This window comes from Pseudochaenichthys georgianus, chromosome 6 (genome assembly GCF_902827115.2).
Source record: "Pseudochaenichthys georgianus chromosome 6, fPseGeo1.2, whole genome shotgun sequence".
NCBI lineage: Eukaryota > Metazoa > Chordata > Actinopteri > Perciformes > Channichthyidae > Pseudochaenichthys > Pseudochaenichthys georgianus.
The window spans coordinates 17,953,710-17,964,590 of NC_047508.1; the positions used below are offsets into that span (position 1 = coordinate 17,953,710).

At 41.2% G+C, this 10,881-nt stretch overlaps 1 protein-coding gene across 3 annotated transcripts; it reads right to left on the reverse strand.

Annotated features, from left to right (window-relative positions):
- Positions 1–4,602: 4,602 nt before the first annotated feature.
- Positions 4,603–10,117, reverse strand: mlc1 (modulator of VRAC current 1). Of its 3 annotated transcripts, none has more exons than XM_034084477.1 (12): positions 9,834–10,117; positions 9,338–9,663; positions 8,740–8,829; positions 8,170–8,223; positions 7,954–8,055; positions 7,717–7,818; positions 7,525–7,593; positions 7,329–7,445; positions 7,172–7,228; positions 6,014–6,136; positions 5,736–5,897; positions 4,603–5,427 (listed from the first exon to the last, which is right to left on the reverse strand). In XM_034084477.1, exons 2-12 carry the CDS (start codon positions 9,596–9,598, stop codon positions 5,347–5,349), a joined length of 1,218 nt encoding a protein of 405 aa, XP_033940368.1. In that variant the 5' UTR covers positions 9,599–9,663; positions 9,834–10,117; the 3' UTR covers positions 4,603–5,346. The 3 variants fall into 3 exon arrangements, with proteins under 3 accessions (XP_033940368.1, XP_033940367.1, XP_033940366.1); XM_034084476.1 differs by having other exon boundaries at positions 4,603–5,424; positions 7,525–7,596; XM_034084475.1 differs by having other exon boundaries at positions 7,525–7,596.
- Between the last annotated feature and the right edge of the window lie 764 nt (positions 10,118–10,881).

Genomic DNA, 10,881 nt, shown 5'->3' on the forward strand with positions numbered 1-10,881 from the left:
AATAAATATACCCTTATTACATATCGAAACTGCACATACAATATATCCGATTAAAGCTGAGACTCCACAGATTATTTAAGTATAGTATCTAAACCAGGGGTGGGGAACCTCCGGCCCCCGGGACGTATACGGCCCGCGAGACAATTTGGTACGGCCCTCGAGGTAATTTATAAACACACGCAAAAAAGAAAAAAAATCTAGAAATCTAGACCGCACAAAAAATTAAACAAGCGAGTGCCTGTTTTTCCTGGCCAAGGTCAGGGTCCATGAACACAACACGAGCCTAACGTGTCATCACGTGGTATATGTCTCGTCTGACAGGGGTGTAGTTCTGACGGAGAGCACCAGAACGTGGCTCGGCACTTCAGATAAGGAGCCGTACATATGCCGCAGTTTTTGCGTGGCTGTGTCTTTAGTTGAAAGCCCAGTGGCGATCTGTTCATCTGTCATACTGATCATACAGTCAATAGCTTTGTTGTTATTAGCATATGGTTAGCTAGCTATGCTAACGAATAGAAGAAGCTTTTTCTACAACCAGTGAGGTAAAGGCACATCTTTATATGATCATTATAGTTATAAAAAAATAAGAGAATAAAGTAAACAGGTATAAAATACTATATGACAGTAACAAAAAGTTGTTATTAATAAACAAGAATACAGTTTGAAAGGGGAGTGATTTGTAAAATATCCATAAAGAAAAAGTAAATATGCTTACAGTTCTGTTTCATATGGGTGTTGAGAGATTATCCATAGATCTCTTAATGTTGCTCTCAAAGTGCACCAGATTCACTGCACGTGCATGCATACGTGAGTCATGGTAAAATATCTGGATTAAGAGGTTGCTTTTTCTTTGCACAGCATGAAAGAAAGAAGAAATAAATGGGCTGTGATTTTAGTTTTTTTAAGCAGAGGTCAATAATTTGTACGGCCCTCGGAGGATGTTGAACAAATTTAAATGGCCCTTGAGAGGAAAAAGGTTCCCCACCCCTGATCTAAGCGATCCGATCTCGCGACAGGGGAAGCAAACACAGATATCACAACACGTACCTTTTACGGGAGATTGTCTCACCGTAGCTGTCAATCTGATCAAAAGACGTGTTCAATGGCATTAAAACGAGAAAAAACGCGGCTGAATCGGTTGATCCATAGGTTAATAATGTATCTGTGGCTTTGAAGCAATTGTTTATAATCCATAATTCCATTTTTATGTAAAAATCGGAGCACAAAAGTTAGCTGCTAATGGTAGCCACCAGAGTGTATACAGCTTCCGGTTTTGGCTCCGCGTCACTCTCACTCCTTATTTGGTAATGTGTGACCGGAAGCAGCAGCCACTCTGGTGGCTACCATTAGCAGCTAATTTTTGCTTTGCGATTTTTACATAAAAATGGAATTATGGATTATAAATGAAATAATTTTTTTATACAGAGATGTTAAAAACCTATGGATTAACCGATTCAGCCGCGTTTTTTCTCGTTTTAATGCCATCGAACACGCAGGGGCGCCGTAAGGGGGTGAAAAGTTAGGACGATTCTAAGGGCCCGTGACTGACAGGGGCCCCACAATGTAAGTAACCTTTCATCAATCCTCAATAATTAACATTAATAGAACGTTATATTGATAAATTACTCACTAAACTTACGATTCATTTAACTTATTTTCTTCCAAAAGTTAATTACCCAAAACCTCTGTACACCCGCTTCTATTTACATGTAATGGTTTGGTCCTGCCTCCAAACACGGTGTGGCACCGGCACTTGCAGAGAGTGAAAGCATGTGAGGAGGGATGCTAGTACTTAGCCTACATACGTGTGTTGTACCATGTTTCAACGACCAACAAAGTCAGGCTCTAAGAAAAGAAGAGAAAGGAGAGAAAGACAAGAGAGAGGGACTAAAGGGCCAGAGTATGTCACCCAGTTTTTCACAAGAAAAGGTGGGTGTGGTCCATGAGTGGTGGAAATTAGTCTGTTAGCTAATGTTTTTTTGTTTACTAAGCTGACATTAAGTACTGTTAATATCTTTACAGAAAATTCAGAGGTCTTTCATTTCACTGCTCTTTTAGCTGATATTTAAAGGTATGGTAGGTAATTCACTTCAGAAACACTTTTTGTTATATTCCATGGAATGCTCTTAACATCCCGATAGCAATGAATATATTAAATGCTTTGACAATAAATACATACAAAAATGTCATCTGTGGAAGCCGTGGCACTGTAAAAAGCACGACCAATCATCTGAGCTGGCCCGGCAAAAATGACTGGACTTTTGGAAAAATGACTTCCATCTGCCTGTCAGCCTTCCATCTGGGCACAAGCTTATCTCGTGCACTCATTGGTCATGTGCGCGTTCGTGTGTGTTGGAGGAGGGGCTCTGTAAGGAACTCTGAAGGAAGGGGCAGATTTTTTTCGGTTGTGTACTTTCACTTGAGCTGGTTTCTCCATTCTTACCTACCTACCTTTAATAAATGCAGGCACATTTTTAGCGCCTATTCATACTAAATCAGTTGTCCCTCCCCCTGGTGCCAGGTCCAACAGATCCATCTTTAGGCTCAGCAGCCCTGCCCCCCCCATAAGGCTGAACTTGAACCAGCTTTTCTCCCAACTGAAGGAGGTGAGCAGCATTGTGTTGAATGACATGCCACTTAACATATCTGAAGGGAGACTGGAATACAATATATATATATATATATATATATATATAAAAAGCTAACTAATCTAGCTGTATAATGTATAATTTAAATCTAATTTAAATTATACATTTCAAACACAGTATTTTCCCACATAGCCAATGATCTATATAAAACAAAAAACTGCTTTTAGTCTATTTAGGATGATGGACAGTTTGAAGCATTGAGTGATCAGTCTGTAAACAAAATGTTAATCACAGACATTTTGGTTATGATATTAATACTACTGTTATTATATTAAAGCAGGGGTGGGGAACCTCCGGTAATTTATAAACAAAGTGGCCTGTGCCTGGTGGTGGGGCCCAATGTGATATATTTCCAAGGGGCCCAAAATCCCTGGCGGCGCCCCTGCGAACACGTCTTTTGATCAGATTGACAGCTACGGTGAGACGATCTCCCCTAGAAGCTCCGTAAAGGTACGTGTTGTGATGTCTGTGTTTGCTTCCCCTAGCTGTCGCAAGTTCGGATGACTCAGTGATGATACTATATACCTAAATAATCTGTGGAACCTCAGCTTTAATCGGATATCTTGTATGTGCAGCTACGATAAGTAATAAGGGTACTTTTATCTTGAGTTCTGTGCCAAAGTCCGTTAGCATTTTTGGCTCAGGGGTCATTTAGATGCTTCTTATGAGACTTGATTTTTGTTTTGGTAAAAATGGTTTGTTTCGTCAGTTAGCTGAGATAATTTCCGTTAATCTGGTATAACACATTAATAGGTTCTTAAAAATATTAAGATCCCCTGAGACACAGTGCCGTGATAAAAAAAGTAAAGTACCCGCAGGGACATTGGGGCTTAACAGGTTAAAAAAACGCAATATATATCGCAGGGGAACAAAAAAACGCAATGTCAGTTTTTTTCAATATCGTGCAGCCCTACCGGCAACCACTATTCAATCCTGTTTAAGTCTAACCTAACTTCAAGACAGTGGCTCTTATTGATAGGCTTACCCAGCTGCCCATCATGTATGAGTGTGGGCCTGGCAAATACACATGACATGTGTTTTGTTCAAACATTTTGAATTTTGTTTCCTGATGAAGTGGAGGCCGGGTAACCTGCATTTTCAAATAAAGTAGAGCATTACAACTGGGAACCCTGCGTGGGCTACTGATATATATGACTGTGTGAAGATAGTTATAATGTATTTTTTAAAGAACATTGTCTTGTACGGACAATAACATGTATTAACAAAGATTTCCTTAACTTAACATTACATCACTGCTTAGCAAGGACAGTTTCCTCCAGCAGCCTCGTGCACTATGTTGAGATCCTTGGATTTGTGATGTGGGCGCGCGATAGGGGCGCGCTCTAGATGTTTGTCAGCCGGACTGAGCCACAAGTCAGTTTTCCTCAAGCCGGTTTCTGCCGGTTGTGGAAGCCGCACCTCACTATGTCTGCTTCCTAATATAGTCTCTCTCTCTCTCTCTCTCTCTCTCTCTCTCTCTCTCTCTCTCTCTCTCTCTCTCTCTCTCTCTCTCTCTCTCTCTCTCTCTGAGCATCCTTGCAGTGATCTTGAGGTTGTTCACTTTGAAGAACAAAAAAGCATAATAATAGGCCTAATATGTTTAGAAATACACTCAGCCCTCTTAATTAGGACAACTGTGAACTTGTAATTATGCATGTAACATTGAAGTCATAGTTAAAGGTGATGTTGTTCTTGACTAAATGATATTGAACACAAATCTCGTTGTTGAACGATAGTGAAACAGAACATTATAGGCTAAACGTCGACTTTATATACAATATAGCAAAATGTGCCTCAGCCTAACATCTAAAAATATGAAGGTTATTTCAGGATCCAGTCACTTGGTCTCATCTTACCCATCTTACTTATTTATATATCTGCACATTGATCAAGAGGGCAACATTAAACAACAACGAGAGCAATCATGAAACAATATTCACCCATTTTCTTGCAGTTGAGGACAAACATTTTATTTTCCTATAGTAAAACACAATTTCAGTTGAAATGTACAAGTTATTCTGCAAAATCCAGGTAGATGAATTCTCTTGTAATAAGATGTTGCTACCACTAACACATCACTGTACACAAAGCGGCATACTCCTTAAAACATGTATTACTAACAGTCATGTAAGTGCGGAGATAATTCAGTGTTTACATTTTGGGGAAATAATGTACAACAAACAAAGTTAGGATCAATTTCATCTATGCACAACACTTCTATAAATGCTGTTTTAAAACATCACTAGGTCGCAACAGGTTTAGAATGAATTGAGTCAGCTGCAACCAGCTTAAAAAAGTAGCAAAGATGCATAGATTTCTCTTTGTAGTGGTGACATATAAACTGAAATCCTTTCATATCCACAAATGCTCAAATCATGTATTATAAACATTGACTCACATGCTTGTTCATTGTATCCACGAGGTCACAATGTAGAAATACTTTAACTATAAACAGGTCAAATAATGCCCTACAGTAAGCAGGCAAGCATTATTCTCAGCTTTGCATTATTTTAAACTTTTCTGTCCTTCTGATTTCTTTCGCCAACTTCCGTTATTGATTTACTGCCTCCTAATCTTCTTTACATCTTCATAACTGCACAAATCTTCATTGCTTTTTCTTTCGTCCTTTTTGTACTCTTGCACTAACTCTTGTGCTGAGTTGGTTCTATCCCCCCTTCTCACACTCCTCATCAAACGTCTATGTGGCCATTTGGACCACCACTGCCTTCCAGGCTCTGTCTTTATCAAAATCCTGCAGCGTTCCATTGGCTGCATGCTGCTGAGGGAGCAACATAGGAAGAGGGAGAAGGGGAGAGAGATGTCAATGTGCAAGGTGACAAAAAAACATTTAGATACATGATGTGTGAAGGATGAGAACACATAGAAAAACACAATGTGTATTTATATGTGTTCTAAAGAATATCATTTTACATCATAATGTTTACATGAGCTAGTGATGACAACTAAGATAATTAAATGGATCATTTTCCAAATTCACTAATGTCTCTTGTTGGAAGTGGAGAATCAGAAAAAGGAGAGGAAAATATTTGTCCATCTCTACACAATCACTGCTTTTCCCAGTCTTACCTCATAGTAATGGGTTGTGGTGTGCATGCTGTCGTTGCACTCTGGAGCCCCCATGCGGAGCTTACTCTTGTAGGAGGCACAGTGCACCACAGTGGCTGAAGTAAGAATGGCCTGCACCAGCAGCAGCACCATCAGAATCAGCAGCAGGATGTCGTAGGATTGCTGGACCACACACACACGCACACGCACACGCACACGCACACACAGTCGGGAAATGGTTCCTTGAAAGCCGGCATATTGCACACCACTGTGTTTAATTTCCACCTCTTTAAACTCACCTTGGCTGTAGGCACATCATTCAGGAAAATGTCAATAAAGCTGATCACACTGGAAGAAAGGAAGCCGGAGGCTGAAAAGAGCAGGGGAGACGTCACGCTGCTTATGGCAATCAGCACCTCCACCTGAGAGACACCCAGAGGAGGGGCAACAGGAACTCATAAAAGTTTGTCAAGAAAATAAAACACCATAAATAGAAATATAGAAAGGCAAGGCTATACAGGTGTTACATTCATTGATCTACTTTATAGAAGTGTCCAACGTCAGTTAGAGACACCAAGATTGGTGTCACATGAGACATTTTTGAGGACCTGATCAGATTTTAGCAGCAACATTTCTGGGCACTTGTAAGGGATTTAAGGATGTTTTGCTGTGGCAGGTAAGGACATAGTTTCAGTCATTGATACAGCCTCATCTCAGCTTGAGACACAATCTGTCTGAGTTTTCCTATGTTTCTCAGCTGGAAAAACATAAGTGACTGTGCCTGGTCAAGTGACACCTCAATGTTCTGGGGTTGATGTAACAGAAGAGGAAAGAGAACCCATAATTGTCTGAGACAAACTGTAGCAAAAACTAGAGCTTTTGTTTTGGCTATAGGACATGATGTGCCATCCAAAGTTTAGACATTTTATACAGCTAATTTTGTTACATTTGGAGGCTAAAAAAAGAATTAGAATTGAATATCATTGAAGTTGCAATAGGAGATACTTTAGAAGTGAAGGGGAGGAGCAAGAACAGAACCCTGGGGTACACCATAATACAGTTTCAGATAAAGACACTGACTTAACTAACTGCAACTGATACACACCTATCAGAGGGGTATGACGAGAACCATTTCAAGGCTGACCAAGAGTTACACTCCCAAATATGTCAATAAGGATACTGTGTTGTCTAATGTGACAAACTCTAAACTGGGATTCATCAGTACCAAAACAGAACTCTCCTGCATCACCATGCATCCAAATATCAAGAGGCCATACTACCTCCCCCTGAGGTCAGAGTCATTAAATAGATCAGTGTTTGTATTCTAACAAAGACTAACAGCTCAAAGTATATTATGCCGATCTCAGCTACCCTTTCAAATATATGAACCCTTATTTAATGTAGTAAACAGTCTCAAGACTGGGACTCAAACAACTAGCGTATTTTTTTGTACTCACCAGACATTTGTTGGGGTATTCTGACACGACATGACTGGCAATAGCACTTGGAAAACACTGCAAAGGATTAAAAACAAGACAAAGTTATGTGATAGGTTGATATTGATGGCATTGAACAGGTTTTGATTAAGTGTATGTTTTAGTAGGAAAAACTTACAGCAACAAGAATCCAGAAAAATGTGACAGACAAGTAGGGTCCAGGTAGCAAAGCGTCCATGTTGAGTGCAATAATCCCTCCGAATACAGCAGAAATCCCCACAATTACTTCGATCACCTGCCAGAGAAATTCTTCAGGGATTGATAAGCATTGACACCAGACAGAGCTTTATGCAAAACAACTGAAATGAACTTACAGAATATGCTTTCAGGATTCGAGTAGGGAACACTGCAGGTGGCTGAACCACAGATCTGTCATATGTCACCTGCTAAACAGTTGGACGTAGGGATGAGTGGAGTTAGGATGGATGAATCAAAGCCAGAGGGAGAGTAGAAGGAGAGACACGTCATCTGGGGAAATAAAAGCTACTATCACACCAAACTCACACCTTCCTGTGGCAGCAGCAGTCTTCTGCAGAGCGGGCTGACAGGATGACAGTACTGGCCATCAACACCTCCAGCAATATCATCAGGATGAGGTTGAAGTTGATCTGAGAATAAACGTGGCAGGAGGGAGAGCACAATAGGAAGATTGAAAAAGGAAATACAGAAAAAAGCTTTAATTATAAAGATAGCTTAGTATGCTTGGATGTGTAGTTTCCAATAAATTACTATGTTGCATTTACATTGACAGCAGAAGGGTTTAGGACCAGTTTACATCCAAACCAAACCAGACAGGTGGTCGTTACAGCAAATGTTGACACGTAGACCACCTGGAAATCTGACACCTTGAAAAAAACATGAGACCTTCATTAGTATTAAGCGCCAATTGCTTCAAGGAATTTTCATTACAAATCCATTACAACATAATTATGTACTTTGCCCAAGGTTTGTTTACTCACTGCAACATGTCTGTTCTTGGCAATGGCAAAACTGGCGATCGCTGCAGGGATGCCCTGTTGGAGAACAGCAAACAAAATGAATTGTTGAATTAATGTATTTAACTAAAGTGTCACTGGCATTTTGACATGACAATGATCTAAACAATGGGCATCACCGAGGAAGCATTATAACCTATTATTTTTCTTCAAATCCTCTATTTGTCCTGATATTTTGTGAGTACCCGAAGATTTCTGTAAGTAATTTTTTTTGCTCTTCTCTAAGGTAATAGAACATTTGACCAGTGGCTGAGAGCTATCTTACCAATATAAGATCAAAACATTTGTTTTCAAAGTCCAACAATTGTTGGTCCAATACCAACGTTTGAATTAAAATGTCACATAAATAAATCGAATATTCATAATGGTTGGATTATTAAATGGATAGGCGTAAGATATTATATTGGTCCAGTGATACCAATTTTATAAAAACCATTGGATGATATTGCCTGCATTTTTTACATACCAATATGTATGAATGTATTAGGTAAGAGCAGATATGAATGTGTCTGTGATTGAGCTACGGTCACTCACAGAGCCGGCAGCACAGCGCAGGTAGTCCATGGCAACAGGAAACACATTTCCCATGTACAGAGAGAAACCAGATGTGATGAGGAGACTGCCCTGAGGACACATACGTGTGCATGCATGCAAATACAAATATGATCACTCATAAATACGTTCAAAAGGTAAAACTCTACCATAATACTGACATTCTCTCACATAATCAACATAGCACACATATTGAGCCATTCATAAATCTGAACTGTTTACCAGATCAAACACAAAGCACACAGACATAATGCTGACATGTTAACTATTAACATCCAGCAGCCCCATACATAACCATTTGTAAACAGTGTGTGTTTACTTCTCTGTTACCTCAGAGTCACCGCTCACAAACTTGCTAAAGTAAGTGGTTAGAAGTTGCATACTGGGGACTTATTGTTCTCACCTAAATTTGGAAGCACAACACAAGACTTCTTGTTGCCATCCCACTCAAAATTTCTAGATTGGGATACATCAGAATGAAAGATCACCCCAACCTTTAACATTTGTGTGTGATGGACTGAATAAATGCACCCTGTGATGTGCCTCCTGTGTAGCTCTCCCTGCCCCTCCCCCCTCTCACCCCTAAGAGGACGCTGTAGAGCCAGGCCCTGTAGCTGAAGCAGGGGTGCTTTAGAGGCTCCGGCTGGGCCAGCTGCAGGTCACTGGCCCTCACGTCCACCGTGTAGCTGTCCCGCTCGGGCCTATACCGCTCCCCCCTGTCCGGCCTTCTATCCGTTCCCCTGTCGCTCCGTCGTCCCAGAGACCCCCCACCGCCCCTCTCCAGAGTGGGCATGTGGCTGTAGGTGAACTCCTCTCTGGCTGAGAGCTCGTCGGACTGCATCACTGAAACAGCTGGTGGCTGACTTCAATTATGGGATGGGAAACACACAGCGAGGATAACAGCCTCTGAGAGAAGGGAAATAAATGGTGAGAGCTGTGTGAGTTTAGGGCCTTGTTAAAAGTGTCTCCACAACCACCCTCTCTCTTTTTGGCCTGCCTGAGCAAAGAAGAAACCATTTATTTGATTCTCATCTTTTTCAAACTCTGTTTTCACATATTGCTTCCTCCATATTCACCTGTTGTTGAGTCTCCTGCAGAAAAGTTGTCCAAAATAAAGTATCCTTCAACAACTGAGCTCAAACCTCCTCATGGTAGACAGCTTGTTTTTGTCTGCAACTCCTTACTCTCCCCATCTCTCTCCCTCAAACTCTCTTTCAACCCCAACTCTCCTCCTCTTTTCTCCCTCTCTCTCTCTCCCTTTACACGACGTTTCACAGAAAAAGTACTGACAAAGTTTGTTTGAGCCCTTCAAAGCGTGGAGTCTGAACACATGGCTCTTGTGCTGCCAGCCCGGTTGGTGCCAAAGGGAGAGCGCCTGTGCATGACAACAAGGGGAGGACGAAAGGGGCTCGCTCAGGGGGGAGAGTTAGCAGGGCAAACACCCCTTTTACACTCCCACTTGCACATGCACATAAACGTGCACATCAACCCACTCACAAAAAGGAACAATACACTCAGAAATGAGTGCAGGGCAACAACACAAAGACATACAAATTCCAGCTCATGGCAAGAGAAATGAAGCGGGCACAGGGAAAAATCACATAAACCGTGAGCAGTGTCAAACAGTTGCTTTCAGAGTGTCCCCCTGTGGAGTTCCCCTCACCACTTCCCTTGTTGTTGCTTAGCACTCTGCTTGCACTGCACAAACCAGTAAATTAAGATGCCCAGCAGCGCTTAAGAAAAGGGGCAACAGAGACATTTCCACAGCTTAATGGCATGCTGTCCTGCCTGACACAGCTAATCTGATAATGGAACATTTCTGCTTAAACAAGCTTCTCCTAACGACTTATTTAGGAGTAAATTCTACTGAATGACAACATATTGTGTTTACTGTTTCAGTGTATAAGCATGTGCATGTGTGCACCTCAGGATTTCTAACAGTCTTTCACAGCGCAGCATTCTCTGCTCAGCATTGTTCCTGAGCAGCGGTAACCATGGTGACTCCTTACCAACTGCTGTCACCCTGTCCTCAGCCATTCAAATTCTTTGGCCGACGCACACACAACAGTTTTCTGGAGGATCGGAGGATGAACACTGATTAGATGAGACATCCAATATCTGGCA

Excerpts from the sequence above, each read along its gene's own strand:
- mlc1 (XM_034084475.1), bottom strand. The coding sequence starts at position 9,598 with ATGCAGTCCGACGAGCTCTCAGCCAGAGAGGAGTTCACCTACAGCCAC. Across the intron at positions 7,819-7,953 it reads TAAACCCTTCTGCTGTCAAT|ATCAACTTCAACCTCATCCT; the intron begins GTAAATGCAACA and ends GTTTATTCTCAG. Across the intron at positions 7,229-7,328 it reads TTTTCTGGATTCTTGTTGCT|TGTTTTCCAAGTGCTATTGC; the intron begins GTAAGTTTTTCC and ends AATCCTTTGCAG.